The 16,235-nt window shown below is 32.8% G+C and overlaps 1 protein-coding gene across 2 annotated transcripts; it reads left to right on the forward strand.

Moving 5' to 3' along the window:
• Positions 1–232: 232 nt before the first annotated feature.
• LOC106649286 (long-chain fatty acid transport protein 4-like) lies at positions 233–16,221 on the forward strand. 2 transcript variants are annotated; one of them, XM_014366610.2, is made up of 12 exons: positions 237–956; positions 7,626–7,776; positions 7,924–8,161; positions 8,782–9,013; positions 9,167–9,368; positions 9,510–9,702; positions 11,535–11,816; positions 11,900–11,966; positions 13,275–13,365; positions 13,431–13,584; positions 15,720–15,775; positions 15,861–16,221. In XM_014366610.2, the coding sequence occupies exons 1-12, from the start codon at positions 823–825 to the stop codon at positions 15,957–15,959; spliced, it is 1,899 nt and encodes a 632-aa protein (XP_014222096.1). In that variant the 5' UTR covers positions 237–822; the 3' UTR covers positions 15,960–16,221. The 2 variants fall into 2 exon arrangements, with proteins under 2 accessions (XP_023316895.1, XP_014222096.1); XM_023461127.1 differs by lacking the exons at positions 13,275–13,365; positions 13,431–13,584 and having other exon boundaries at positions 233–956; positions 15,861–15,952.
• The last annotated feature ends 14 nt before the right edge of the window (positions 16,222–16,235 follow it).

Raw genomic sequence — 16,235 nt, forward strand, 5'->3', positions numbered from 1 at the left:
CTTAAGTTCAACTGATTATAGCATTTATACAATTATAACTAAAAATTGTTAAAAGATATATTATAAATTGTAAATTTGTATAATAAGAGTACTTGAAAAATATAAAATTATTTAAGTAAAAATTAAATATCTACAATCATTTTGATTACTAAACAATCAAATTCTGGTTTGAGAGTTGATAAAAAGAACAAATAAGTTCGGAGAAATTGATGTTGACATTAAAGCGGAGGAAAAAATTGTTCACGCACAGTAATATTTCTTAATGGAGATGTAAAACAAAACAGTGTCGGAGAAGCGACTAGTCAGAGGCATCAAGCATAAACTTGCATCGGGAATCGTTGCAAAGGTTTGCTGCCGTAGCATTGAGTCAACGGAATAAGACAGACTCGAACCGGAGACGTGCGACAGTCGTATTCCGCGCCCATACGATACTCGACCCGAAGCTAGCGAGCATAGCGGTATCACGTCGTACTCCAGCGTTTCTATATCGCGATAAATAGCCACATGTTTCACCGTCCATTGAAGCATTGGTTCAGTCGCCACTGCCGTCGCGCACAATTGCCACGGTATATAAGGTCCACAAATGCCAGCGAGCAATCATCGAAGCGAGTGCAGCACGGCCGCAGTTCGTATACTTGCCAGTGCTCCGAAAGAATAATGCGCGTCGCGCTTGAGGGGAGCATTCGCTTTGTCTCGTCCGGCAGCTATCTCGTCCGCAGTGTTGCTGGAAATTTTCAGTCGCAGCAGCCACGAGAGACTTAGATGGCCACAGCAGAGTTACCTCGCTCGAGTGTCTAAGTGTATGAACGCGTGCGATTCATCATGAGCGAGATGACGCTACTTCAACCGATTCTGGCCTCCATCGCGGCGCTACTCCTCGTCACAGCTCTGTTACTCTCGGAAAAAATACGCAAGATCATTTTCATTTTGTACAAGACCTTGCCCAGGGATATTTTGTAAGTGTCGTGTGAAGTAATGAAGGCCCAGCTTACGTACTCTTTAGTCGGTTAGAATCGCACTTACTTCTACTCTCGGCCAGCCGATTTTATACCGTCAACTTCTTTATGCGATAATTATCATTGCGTTGACGGAGGGCATGCACTCAAACATGTGAATGCACTCACATTCTCGACTTGATGTTAACTTTTTTTCTTTTTTTACTTACTTTTCCCCAAAAACCTCCAAAAATAAGACTATAAAAAAGCTTGTAATTGAACTTGTTCCAAATTCCTTATCGTTCATTCGATATAAGATTATGAAATTATCACGCAGTGACATTATTTTTAATTGATCCTCTTTATAAATACAACACTTATAATCATAACTGACACTTTTCTTAACGTCGATGTGTAAAAATGCAAATCATCATTCGATCAAATATCTTTCTTGGAATTTAACGTTTTGTTTCCAAATTCATATAATTTATGTAGAAATCAAGTAGTACAAAAACTTAATTGTTAACGCGACTATGCGTATTACGAAAATTGTTTGCTGACATTGAAGAATGCAAACAACACGGCAATTTTATTTAAACGATTCTCAGCTTGCGGTATTAAACAAATTTTCTTAATTTGATAATAAAATCACGATAGAATGATCTTTTTTTACTTTTCTATTAATAACTTCAAAGGTTTTGGTTTATTTCCTATCAAACATAAAAAAGCTCTAATCTATGATTGTATTTTTTAATAGTTTCCACTTTTCCCTGGTAATTTTCAATGAACATTGAATATTGATAAATCCAAAAATAAACCTTTTATAAAAAAAGGTCTAGTTGTAGTATCCAACAAATATTTCCGTACATGTGGAGATTTGATTCATCGATAGCTTGAAAAATTTTGTTTTACATCCATTCTATTTTATCAAGACTATCTGCTTTTAATGCAAAATCGTGTTTAATAATTTGACATGTCTCTTGGACATATTATGAGTAATAAATATTACGCAATTGACTAGTTTTCAAGCAATTGGGTAAATTTATATATACATGTGTGTGTGCGTGTGTGTGGGGGCTTTATAGCAAATACATATGCACGTAATCTATCGTTACAATTTCTGTACGTAGACGACCCTGAAATTAGACGAGGTCGTACTCGGTATGATTACAAAATTCACGCGTCAGAATCACTTCTCTGGTCGTCGAACCTAGCTTATAAAAATGTATACATCATATTGTTTCTACGGATATTCAAAAAGCTCCATATATTTTATAACATATAAATCACTAGATGAATTTGAAGAATCGTTTTTAAATTTTTATTTTCATCATTAGTTTTGTTAATACGTAACAAAAATTTGATCGTGACACATTTACTTATGTGCAATTCCCGTGTAACAACTTGTTCTTTCAATGTGCTCAAACAAGTAGATATTCTTTGTTATATATAACAAATTGACACACGCATTCTAGCATGCGCATGAAATCATTATTTCTGGCATATAAGTATAAGATAGAAAAGAGAATAAAGTGGAACCGTACAAATTATGCGGGTTCAAAAATTATAAGCTTTCAATATTTAATATGATACCAATTTAAATCATTATTTCATTTTCGTAACTCATTACTTTAATAATTCTAGATTTCTGTTTTTACCTAATATTATCGAATTTTTTCGTTAAAACTTGCTGCTACGTATGTATTTAGCCGGATACACGTAATCGCAAGGCTCGCCTCCTCGTGCGATGTACATAAATTTCACTTGCAATAAATTGCAAATCTTAAATCCTATAATTTACTTGGAGAATACTAAATATCGTTACATCTAATTTTTGTTTAAAAAAATCACATTTTCATCAAGGATGTAAAAATGTTTTTTATACAAAGACTAACGAGTTTTCAGAACCAAATATATACTTGCAGTAAATCGAAGAAAAATTCACTTTCGGGCCACAGCTTACAAAAAATAGTGTACCTGCCTTGATTGCGGAAACAAAAAGTCCCAGTGAACATTTTGTGTATCAACCTCGATTTTCGTTGAACCTTCTTTGGCCTAAGGCAGTACTGACTTTTTTTATTGATTTTAACCAATGGTGATGAATTATGATGAAAGTTAGCTGCTCTACCTCCGCAGGTGTTTTTTATTTCGATAATTTTAGATAATAAGGGTTGATTTGTGAGGGGGTTCGAAAATCAGAAATTACTTTTAGCCAAATAGTAGTTTTTATCGAAAGTGAAGCGTTCGATTCTATTGTTTTATAATCCTAATGGTTAAATAAGAATCCAATATTTCAGTTTTTTAAATATTATAATCATCATGAAACTAAGAGTTCACATATGAAAACCTATATATGATTGAATATTCATTTATCCTAACCGTGAATGAACTAAATTCAAAAATCTTCAATTCAGTATGATTTTACGATAAATCTAGTGTGGAAATTGACTAAAATTATTATGTAGGTTTTTGTATGTGAACTCTTAATTTCATGATGATTATAATTTTTTAGAAACTGAAATATTGGATTCTTATTTAACCATTAGGATTATAAAACAATAGAATCGGACGCTTCCACCATTCGGTTAAAAGTAATTTCTGATTTTCGAACCCCTCCCTCGTGATTCGTAACAAAGATGGCAATTCAATAATAATTATGAAAGCTGAAAAAAAAAGGCTCAAAAATTTGTCTCTTTTTTTTTTTTTTTTTTANAGCTCTCCTGTCCTTAAGGGGGGGGTATAGTATTTTTCGCAAAAATTTTCGATACTTTTTTTAATGTCTTATTCGATTCTATATAGATTCAAGAGTATTCAGTTAAAATTTTAAGCCAATCGGAGCAAAATTAACCAAGATATTGCAATTTTAACGCACGTGCAATAAGGAAGAAGGACTGGACCTCAAAATCTTTAAACGCGTTTCCTGAACAATAGCATTTTCAAAGACGGTGTACATCATATCTCAAAAACTTATTGACCGATCTTTTTGAAATTTTACACCGTTATTTATTAACTATTTTACTAGGTAGTGACGTCGAGATATTTTCATTTTGGCGAAAATTTTCATTGTTTTCAACAATTTTCCGAAAAAAAAAGTGCACTTTTTCGATTTTTTCCCATTTTTTCAACTTCAAAATCACGCCAAATTTTCAAAAATGAAAATATTTTAAAAAACTCGACGTCAGTACCTTCAGACTCCTCTAAACTAATAAAAAAATGTCATTAGGCTTGTTTCTGATAATTCTGCGAGGAGTTATCGTGTACACCGCATTTTTCGACGTGTTTTCTTCAAACCGATGCCCCAGGCTCATTTTTCAATATTTTTCAACAAAAATTTAGCTGAGTACTCTTGAAGTGATGCTTTTTAGTGTACAAATCGATATTACTACATTTTCATTACTAGATTTCAAAAAATTAATCTCAAAAATAAGCAAAAATAACTAAAAATTAACTATAACCCCCCCTTAATAAACGGTTTAATTTCATTGTTACTAGGGGTCCAGAGTGGTTTTTTGCATTCAAAATGAAGCAAAAAACATGGATAATTTCAAGAATTTGTTGAAACTTGATTGATGCATTAATTTACACCTATTAATTATTTTAAGTTTTAACTTAAGGGGACACACCTGTGTTAAATTTTGTATTATCCTATGAATTAAAAAACATGAAAATGATGTATTAAAATTTATTTTTTTATTTTTGATGTAATAGTTATTTATAGCACTGCGTGTCTGAAGTTCACATTTAAGGCACGCTTTTCGGTGGTATAAGTCGCAAATTCTGGCACCGCATCGCGCTTATCACACTCGCTGCGCTCGTGCGCTAACCTCACTTCGCGTAATGTACGACTTGTAACTCGGAAAAGGGGGCGTAAATGTGAACTTAGCTCAGTGCTATAAAAAGTATATTGTACACGTGTCATAAGTAGCACATTATGAGCACAGCAGAAGCACCCTCGCTGCGCTCGGGCGCTTTACTCTGTCGTGCCATAATCTGCTGCTTATGCCACTGTATCATAATGTACTATTTTCGTCATATTATTGCATAAAATCATCTTTACATCAAAGACAGAATTTCAAGAAAAAGCTAGGAATTTTTTTCTCATACTGAAGTACAAAAAAAAATTTTAAATGGTTTTTTTTCAACGCTCATTACTACTTTTTGAGACTGATAGATTGAATAAATAAACTATCAAAAATCTGCACCACTTAAGGGGAGGAAAATGTTATGCCAAAAATGTTCAAACCTTTCGGATTAAGATTGGTCAAAGATTCCATTCACACTCATGCGGCACAGGTCTTTGGAATAATAAGTCAGTTTTGGGTGCGCACTGGATTAATTTGAATTATTATAGGTACTAGAGACATGTTCTCTGATCATGAAAAAAATTAAAATTCAATAATTCTGAGCTAGCTCTATTCATTAAAAAACCAGCGAAGCAGAATTTAAAGCTAGAAAAGTGCATCGTACAAAAAAGCTGTATCTTAGCAAAACTTGCGAATTATTAAAATCTAAAAACGGTGTTGGAAAAGTGAAAAAAACCTATCAGATAGTTGAACGCAATTTTTTTCATAAGTGATTATACTCACAAGGAGACCTTCTCACCTTCGGGTCATGGATTTGGCCCAAACTTTTTCTGGTGATTCAGGACAGTTAGGAAACATGCCCTGTTATGTTAGGTTGTGTGAATATGCCCTAGAAGTGTTAGATAATAAATAAACGTTAAAATAATAAAATTAAGCATATTAAGCGCAATAAATATTCATTTCCTATCCTTAAACTATTTTGGTTACTTATTTTAGATACCTGGATCTTGAAAACGTTACATTTCATTTTTAAGAAGTTGTTGGATGTCACTCGTGACCCAAAAAATTGCAATATTGCCCAAAGGCATGGCCTGAGATCATGGCAGATAGTGGTTTTATGTGCAAATATTATTTACCTTATCAAATCATTGATAAAATTCAACTCTGAGTAGGTATTTAAAGTGTTAAATTAGTCAGTGAAAAGTGTTTTGATAGGAACTTGTCGGATCTCCAGTGCTTGTATTAAAATAATAATTATTTGAAGCGTTTAAGGCCATAAGTATTGAAATTAAACGCTTCACAATGTCATAATTCAACAATATTGCAATGTTTTGGGTCACGAGTGAGATCGAACAACTTCTTAACAATGAAATGTAATGTTTTCAAGAACCAGGTGTCTAAAAGGAGTAACCAAAATAGTGTGAGGATAGTAAATGAATATTTATTGCGCTTCATATGCTTATTTTTATTATTTTAACGTTTATTTATTATCTAACACTTCTAGGGCATATTCACACAACCTAACATAACAGGGCATATTTTCTAACGGTCCTGAATCACCAGAAAAAGTTTAGGTCAAATCCATGACCTGAAGGTGAGAAGGTCTCCTTGTCAGCCATTTTCTTGAAGAAACGAATATATTTTTCGATTTTTCAATTTTTTAATGTCGTTTCTTAGGATAAAGTCATATTTTTCTGCATTAAAATAATTTTTAAGTGTATAATAATAGATACCGTTGGATTTTTCATACAAAATCCTAAATTTTTGTAGTGTCAAAATATTTTCTAGATTTTTTCTCTTCATTTGCCGCACGCTCGAAAATGAACTTTGCGAAATTTGCCAAAAAAAAACATCAAAAAAGTGTATTTTTTTCAATGAAATCGTACTCCAAGGTCAAAACTGACTACGGCATTCGATTTTCCAGACAAAAATGCGTAAAAAAATGTATTGTTAAGATTATTTTTACTCTCAGAACAGAGTTTGAAATATAATGTATGGTCGACCGATTTTGCTCCTTTTTAGGACCACGTTTGTAAACTTCAAAAATCCATTAGGCACCGTCTAAAATCATTTGTTTCAATTCTAATTTGAAGGAAACTTCGTTTTAAACCTCAAACTTTCAGATTCCGATGAATTTCCCGAGATACAAAAAATTTTTGAAAAAGTAGACCACCCTAACTATCATAAGTATCAAAATAAAAGGGATTATAGCTTATGAGTATATTATTGAATATTCAAAAATACTATATGAAAAATTTGATATTGAAAAAATATTCAATTTATGACGTTAATTACCCATTTATTTTTCAAAAACAGCACTGAGAATTAATATATGTTCCAAAATTATTATTATAAAAGTAATATAGTTGGGGTTTTTGGAGATTAGATAAGATTTTTTATTTTGGATATTGTTTTACACAGTTTACACGGTTTACACGTTTTACACGGTTTCAATTTTACAAGGTTATTTCCTAAATTATACGCAGTTTGATCACTTTATGAACCTACAGTTTCAAATTGTTCAAAGATTCAATATGGAGTGCTAAACAGTCTCAAGTCACTGACTTTTTTTCTTAAAAAAAAACAACAAATAATGTCACAATGACAGTTTTTCAAGATTCTCTCGATTTTTCTTGTACGCATCCCCCTGATCTCCATAAGGATAAGGTATTTTTTTACGTGTTTTTTTCACGCGGCGTTTTGCTGCACGCACCTACCGCGTAAAACGAGGCTCGCCTGTATTTGAATATCATGAAAAAAGTTTCAACTATATTGATTTTTATGACCATTTATAAATTCGAAATACCAATCTGTCTGAAGTCCAATTCAATTTTAGATGGCACAAAATTAAAGCTTGCATAAATTAAAATTAAAATTTCTGTTTCAGAGGAGCCTTTCGATTTTTAAAAGTTAATACTCTTCTGTGGTGGTGGGAAACAAGAAATTTGACAGTGGCAAGAATCTTTTCTAAACTAGTCCAATCTCACCCGGAAAAAATTGCATATATTTTTGAAGATAAAAAATGGACGTACCGAGAGGTAAAATCATTAAATCAGCTATTTACTACATTTACTAAAATCAAAAAGTATATCAATAATAATAATTATATTTAAATAATAATAATAATAATAATAATCATAATAATAAATAAACAATGGAGACATTTTTAATAATGTAAATATTAGCTAGACGAATTCAGTAATCGAATCGGACGGTACTTTCAATCACAAACCCTTGCAAAAGGTGATAGTGTTGCTCTAATAATGGAAAACAGAGTAGAGTATGTCGGCACTTGGCTAGGTTTGAGTAAGGCTGGCTTTGTAACTGCACTCGTAAACATAAACTTGCGAGGTGACGTGCTTGTTCATAGTATAAATGTTGCTGATTGTAAAGCCATCATTTTCAGTGGCGAATACGCTGAAGGTACGTTTATTTTTCAACAGTTTTTTAATAAAATTGTCCATAAAAAAAATCAAATTGAGAAAGTTCTATATGAGTGGAAAAATATGATCTCTCTTCTATTTTTTTCAAACATTCACCGAGTCGACTGTAATTCTGAATTGTCGAGAAAACGTAAACACAGCGAAATCGGGGATTGGATATGCTAGTCTGTATACTATTATTATTATTGATGCGTAACTTGTACGCATGGGGGACCCCTACTTCGCTGTGTTTACGTTTTCGCGCCATTTTGAAATTGAAGTCGAATCAGTGTACATGAATTATTGAACAAATACTTGAATAAAAAGCTCTTTCATCCTACAACCTATGGAATATATTCAACTACCGAGTCAGAATGGAAATATTTTGATTAAAATAATATGAAAGTGTATAGAATTAACATTTTTGTGCTTTAAAACTACTTTTTATTTTTACCAAAATTCGTGTTTAAAAATGTTGTAACACTTGTTTTATAAGGTAGTCGATATACTTCTGGTATCTAAATAGTTATTCGATGATTCTGTATTACTTGCAATTATCGAAATATTTATCAACTAAGAAAACAATGTACATGGAAATTTTAATGTGGAATTATTTTGCAGCCATTGCAGAAATCAAAAACAGAATTCCAGAGTTGACCTTATATCAATGGTCGGAACATATCGATACAAGACTATTGGAAGGAGCGGCTGATCTCAGTTGTGGCTTGAATAAATTTGAACCACAACCACTTTATGCCGATATGGCTCTTAGTCGTCCGAGAGATAAACTCATTTACATTTACACATCTGGAACTACGGGAATGCCTAAAGCGGCTGTTATCAATAATTTAAGGTATTCACTTATACAATTTATCCTGTGTCTATGTGACCGATTCATTCTATAAGTAATGAAAGCTTATCTATAGTGAACTGCTAGCTAAAAACAAATTTAACCGAACATCATTCACTTCCATACTTGTTACTTAAAGTACTATTGATACCTCAGGTATATGCTCATGACATGCGGAGTATACTCCATGTTGGGTCTTCAATCATCCGATCGTATTTATGACTCTTTACCACTTTACCATACAGCTGGTGGTATAGTGGGAGCTGGACAGGCTCTTTTGCGTGGAGTTACAGTTGTTCTTCGCAGACGCTTTAGTGCTTCCAATTTTTGGCCAGATTGCCTAAAGTACGAATGCACGGTATGTTCAGAAAGTATTTTATTTTACATTAGATATTTTATAATCAAGTTTTGCTAAATTTACAAAATAAAATCGTTTTTTAATTTTTCTCTTATGAAATTACCAATACTTATATGAAAATAAAACATAATATTTTATTAGGTGGCCCAATATATAGGTGAAATATGCCGTTATCTTCTTGCTGTACCTCTAAATCCGGCAGACAATTCTCACAAAGTGAGGCTTATGTATGGAAACGGGTTGAGACCTCAAATATGGAAGCCATTTGTAGAAAGATTCAAAGTTAAACAAATAGGCGAGTTTTACGGAGCTACTGAAGGCAACTCTAATCTAGGTAAAAAAACTTGTATTATTAGAGAAATTAAACTTACAAAATTATATCATTACCTGGGGCCCAGACGGTTCTTCTCGTAGCCGATGGACGTAATTGGATGGAATAAAGTTTTTTACATGCATATTGACCCCCTGAAATCGAATATCCAAGGTAAATTTGAGTGGTCCAAATTTTCGTTATAAACAATCAAAAAACGATTTTTTTTAAATTTAAAACTACTATAGAGTTCCTTCATCAATTCTACATGTAAAGTTATTCTTGCGGTTTCCTTCGGTGGAGGCTTCGTTTTCGATTTAGAAAGCATTTTATACTTATTGCAAACGTATCAATTTTTGCTACGTTTCCCCAGTTAAAAAAAATTGCGTGGATTTCTATGTGGATTATCCTCGCGAATTTCGTGAGGAAAGTGCGTTGATTCCATGCGGAATCATTTCTGCTTGGATCATTTTTGTAAAAATCTTTCGGAAGATTTTTCGGAAAACTTAATTCCACGTTCTCATCCCTTTTGAACGCACTTTCCATACGGAATCTGCGTGGATAATCTACGTAGGAATCCATGCAATTTCTTTCATTTGGGTCATCATTAATATCTTTTAACTTAATGAATGGGTTTAAATTCTGGAAAAAGTTTTGAATAGTTAACATTCTTCCCTTTCATACTAATAAAATAATAACTCGAAAATTGTCAAATTTAATTTTTTTTTTATCGACTTTAAAGAAAAATCCGCTACTAATACATTGGAAAAAAAAAGTTCCGAAGAATTGTTTTTTTATTTAAATTTTATATAAAAATTTTGATCTACTGTCATATTTAGTTTGGAGGTTTAATTGTAAACAAATATGACAGTAGATTACGATTATAAAATTTAAATAAAAAAAACAATTTTTTGGAACTTTTTGTCGAAGTTCGAGGAAGAAAACTTCAGGTTCATTCGCAGTATTTTTCACGAAGCCGTGTATATTCTCGCCAGCACTCCTCCGCTGGCCCTTCTCGTCGACGAGCGCTCGAGACTCTACGAGCGTCGTCGCGAAGATGCCGCGAGGGAGCAACATGACAGAACTCTGAAGAAATGGCAGATCCGTGGATCGAAAGGAGACATGGAGAAGTGAACTATCACCTCACCTAACATCTTTCTGGTCACGGTTGCTTCGAGTCATATCTGTGGCATGCCAAGAATGATGCGAGTTACTCGTGCCCGGTCTGCCCTCCCCTATTTTTTATGCTTGTTGCTGAACGCAACTGAGAAGCGAAGAGAGAGCCAGAAGAAGATGAGTACGAAGAAGATGGAACATGAAGTCTAGTAAAATCTGGATGAGCTCGTACAAAGCGATGGCCTCTCCTGTGAAGTAATGCCTAGCAGTGGTCCCGCGGGGAAAAAACAGGGACAGGAGAAAATATGATAGGTTTTAGTCGGTATTAGGAGTGGCACACATCAGTCCACTTAACATCAGCACACAAGCATCAGTGCGACGTCGCAATATCGCATATTGAATTAGTAAATAGATATCCTTTATCGTTGAAAAACACACACACACACACACACACACACACACACACACACACACACACACACACATAGTATATGTACAGACATCAGTCACAAATTCGATCTAGCTTATGAATATATCATCGAAATATGTGCGTTTCCGGAAAAGTAGGCAAAGTATCAGCTATAGTAATACACGGTTGCCCAAACTGCCTCAGGCGCTATTTGACATAAAAAAAGTTGCCTATTCAATTTTTTGAATACTTTATGGTCTGAAATTGAAGTAGAGAACTATTTTTATTCAGTCTTAAAAGAAAGTACATGTATCAAATTATTTATTTGCAGTAAACATCGATAATATGATTGGCGCAGTTGGCTTTGTGCCACGTTATGCAGGATCCTTATATCCTGTAGCTCTTCTTAAAGTCAACGAAGTAACAGGGGAGCCGATTCGAGGCCCTGATGGTTTATGCATTATCTGCGAACCAGGTGAGCCAGGCGTTTTCGTTGGCAAAATTAACCCCAAAAAAGCTGTGAACGATTTTAGTGGCTACATCGATAAAAAGGCCTCGGAAAAAAAAATCATTCGTGATGTTTTTAAAAAAGGCGATAAAGTTTTTAATTCAGGTAAACTAATATTCTAAATATTGAATTGAAGAGAACTGAACTGTAAAATGTATACAATTATTGCATGGTGATAAATATTACAGGAGATATACTAGTGATGGATGAATATGGATATTTTTATTTCAAAGACAGAACGGGTGATACATTCAGGTAACGATTAGATTTTGTGAATTTAAGTTGGTACAAGCGAACCAAGAGATTAAGTTTTTTCTAAACTGAACCTTTAAAAACTCAGTTTTAATTGCAAGGTATGTTAAAGATGGAGGTAACGCGCAGCCTCTCGATAAAGGAGTCAAACGTATACCTGTATTTATCGTGCAAAGTGATCGAAAATAAAAATTTTTGATCAACTCTCAGAAAAAGTGAATTTAATATACAACTACTAGTTATTACCAGCTATTACCATGTCTCAATCTGGGCCGTATCGAGTAATAACAAAAATCAAATAATCAAATAAATCAATCAAAACGTTTTAAAACAATGCTAAATTTACTATTTACCATTCTAATTGAAAAATGTTTGGAAAATATCTTTTCATGGTCAAATTTTTTACTAAATTTAAATTTTGAATGCTTAAGGAGAGGTTTTCATCGAGCACGACTATAAAATTGAATTTTTTTGCTAAAAAAGTTGACAAATATTTCGTAGAATATGATCTTGAAATCCGTTTTGCCGGATTCATTTTCTTTTTCTAAGTTGTAGTCAAAAAACCTAAGTCGTCTTTATACGCAAAAATGGAATTTTGCATTTAAAAATTCGCTCACTATAACTTTAAACGCGTATTTCTCGAAACCACGTTTTCTGAGACGAGTGGCAAGATATCTCAAAAACTACTATATGAATTTTTTTTTATTTCAACGATAATTAAATTTGCTTGATTTTTGACTAAAATTATAAATTTACAATAATTATTTTTATTGTTGAAGCACTTTTTAGAAACAAAAAAAGTGCAAACATTTATTTTGGTAAGTCATTTTGTTAATGTTTAACTTTTATTACTGATTGAAGTCAGATCCAGCAAATGTCTTCTATTTTATAATAAACTTTGATTCTTTGGTTTCTGACTTGAATGCGTAACTTTGCCACCCGTGGAGATGTCTTTTTTTATGAGTATCTTCGAATGCATATAACTAATAAATAATTCGGTATTTTTGTTCATAAAAATTTTTAAACGTAGTTAATAACATACTTTATAAGTACCACATAGTATTTTATGATACAGGAGCCATAAATAACACTTCTGGTCATGGCGGGATTTAGGGCCCGAGGGCAACATACAATATAAACATTTTGATCGTTTATATAAATTAATTTTTTGACCATTTGAAAGATTTTGATTTATACTTGAATGTGTGAAAATTTCATATCATTTTCAATTTTCAAGCTTCAATCGCTCATGATATCTCAATATTTTTATGAAACTAGTTTATTTAAATATAAGCAAATTTTATGTTTTAGATGGAGAGGAGAAAACGTAGCTACTTCAGAAGTAGAAGCTGTTATTAGCAATGTAATAGGCTTAAAAGATGCAGTTGTTTATGGTGTTGAGGTATTATATTTAATTTTGTCGGTATATCCTTTCTTTAGTACATAAGCTAACTCTTAACAATATAGGTACCTGGAAATGAAGGTAAGGCTGGTATGGCAGCCATTTATGATCCTGATGAAAGTGTTAATTTGCAAAATTTAGCCGATGGTGTAAAAAAAGCTTTACCAACATACGCAAGACCATTATTTGTCAGAGTCCTTGCTAGTCTTCCCATGACAGGTAAGAATGCATACGATTTTCGCTGATTTTTTCACAATGAGTTAACAATAAGTTCAATAAAAATCTTTAGATTTAACAAAAGATTTATCTGCATCTTTATGAATATTACTTTATATATTTTACTTTTATTTAACTTTTTATTTTATCTATTGCAAGGTAGCATTCTGATTTACAATTACTAAAAATGCAAGATTTTTATAAACTTATTGTCAAGTATACATCATAATTTTCAATTTCAACACTTGAAACGTCCTACTTTTCTTAAGGGGTTACATAGCTTTGTGTGATGGACATTTTTTTTTTTTTTTGAATAATCATATTTTAAAAACAAAAAGTTCAATCAATTTGAAATTTTTACACATTAAAGTTTATCCATTAGAAAAACTGTAAAAAAATTTTCAGATAAAAATATTGAAAATTGTTAATTTTCTATCAGTTTTCCTCGGTCATACTGTTGTCCTGCGGAAGGCAGGATATTTCCTGACAGGATCATCTGAAACCGAAAATTCGACATATTTCTTAAAGGTTATACCCTTGGCTAATGATTGATCGAAGGAAAAGAAAAAAAAATGAAATTTGATGAATTGGCTCGAGTTTAAATGCATTTTTGTCCTGATTTTTAAGCATTTTTCAAATTTTGACCATTTTTCACCACTAAATTTTATTTAAAATAACAACGAGTCGACCGATCGAAAATCCCTTCGATCAATCACGAGTCAGTGCCCTTGAGAGGATCTGTGCAAAACTTCAGCTCAATCGGTCGACTCATTTTCGAGAAATCATGCCTACCGCACTAGAAAACAAAGTTTCGAGGAAAACGCGTTTTAAGTTTTTGCATCGTGATTTGAATGATTTAAATTGTATATTATAACTACTGACATCAGATCTTCGATTCCGGGTCCATATAATAATCCCTCAGCTTCACCTGCAATTTCTAGAGAATATTTTTAATATTGTCGGCGAATAATTCTAGCCTCTCGAGTTGTATCCGAAGCTCTTTGCTCTGCGATCAGTACGCGTTTTTCGTCCTCGTTCCGCGCGTAATCGTGACAGTGCCAATCCCCATGGTAAACGTGTATTATTAGTATATTGTTGTCGTTTATTTGTACAAAAAAAGTAACTATTATTTTTTATTAAAAAGTGTGTTATAAAAATGTTGTTGCCAAATTCGATTCCATTCGTTTTCCCGAATGGCAGTATTCGTATTCCTGCAAGGCCATTTTTCTGAATGGTTTTTTTTCTCGAATGGCCCGCAGGCCATTTTTCCGAAATGTTTCCCGTTTCCCGTTCCCGTTTGCTCTCCCAATTTTCTCATTTCTAGTTCTTATTCGTTTTTCCCAATCTGATGTCGATTATCTCTCTATATTATAAAATATAATCCTGTTTGTTTTTTCCGATCTACTCATTTCATTTTTATTCATTTTTATAGTAAAAATACAGAGAGTTCCACAACGTCGTTTTTCAAAAATTGTTCCCAAAAAAAATTCTCAGGACTTGGACGGTACAAACGAGGTTGTGGCACCGTCTTGAATGAAAATTAAAAAAAATTGTATAGCACTGCGTGGCATAAGTTCACATTTATGGGAGGCTTTTCTGTAGCATAAGTCGCACTTTAAGGCAGCGCGTCGTTCGCATGACACTCGCATACGCTCGTGCTCACCTCACTTCGTGGTACCAAAAAGTGTGACTTATGCACTAAAAAAGGGGGCCAGTACTCAGCCCTCCTCAGTACTCAGCCCAGTACTATAAAATGTCGTACGAATACTCGTGTCATAAGTAACACTTTTTGGCATGGCGTAGTTTAGGTCCCGAGCGCAGCGAGGGTAACTCGTAGCTGGGCGTAAAGTACTATTTCGGAATTTTAATTAACGGCAGTGAGCTTACTCTCAAAAATAATGTAATGAATAAACTCACGCATACGCACTTCAATTTCACACCTATGAGAAAGCTTCCAAGAAGCACAAATAAAAATGATAATGAGCATGAGTTTCACTTAATTTTTTTTCTTAGTTTCACCGGAAACTTTTAAATGTATGATATCTTCAAAATATTTCAAGAGAGTTTAATAGTGATATCTTTTCTAACCGCTTATACTGACAATAATAACAACTACAATTACTTTAATAATTTTTCAGGAACTTTCAAACTAAAGAAAAAAGATTTACAAGACGAAGGAATCAACATTCATAAGGTTTTTTTTCTACAATTTGTAATAAAAAAAAATACTGTTCACCAAGTGGAACCAACATATTTATGTCTGTTTTTGTTATTTTCAGATCAAGGACCCAGTGTATATTTTAGAAAAAACAGGAAAATATAAAAGAGTAACTGAAGATGTATATAGAGATATACTTGAGGAAAAAATTCGTTTATAATTGATGTAATATACTTTTTACAATTAATCTATATTTTTTTAATAGTCTGACAAAGCAAAGCCATTTTACGAAAAAACTATGATTAAATCAACAATCAGCGATATTTTCGTATTGTCTGAATAATGTATAAATAATAAAGTAATTTTATGTAAATTTAATGGCATGAAAGTTGAGGTAATATTGTAAATGAGGGATGTTATTAAATTGTTACTTGGTATGGTGCCTTTTTCCTTCTTGGAATAATAAATTTATCATAATGGTTTTTGAAAGAGATCT

This window comes from Trichogramma pretiosum, unplaced genomic scaffold (genome assembly GCF_000599845.2).
Source record: "Trichogramma pretiosum strain Unisexual culture from Peru unplaced genomic scaffold, Tpre_2.0 scaffold34, whole genome shotgun sequence".
In the NCBI taxonomy this organism is placed as follows: domain Eukaryota; kingdom Metazoa; phylum Arthropoda; class Insecta; order Hymenoptera; family Trichogrammatidae; genus Trichogramma; species Trichogramma pretiosum.

Bases quoted from the DNA above. Each gene is read 5' to 3' on its own strand.
- LOC106649286 (XM_014366610.2), top strand. From the start codon at position 823: ATGAGCGAGATGACGCTACTTCAACCGATTCTGGCCTCCATCGCGGCG. The intron at 957-7,625 runs GTAAGTGTCGTG...TTTCTGTTTCAG, and splicing joins ACCTTGCCCAGGGATATTTT to AGGAGCCTTTCGATTTTTAA. The intron at 15,776-15,860 runs GTTTTTTTTCTA...TGTTATTTTCAG, and splicing joins AAGGAATCAACATTCATAAG to ATCAAGGACCCAGTGTATAT.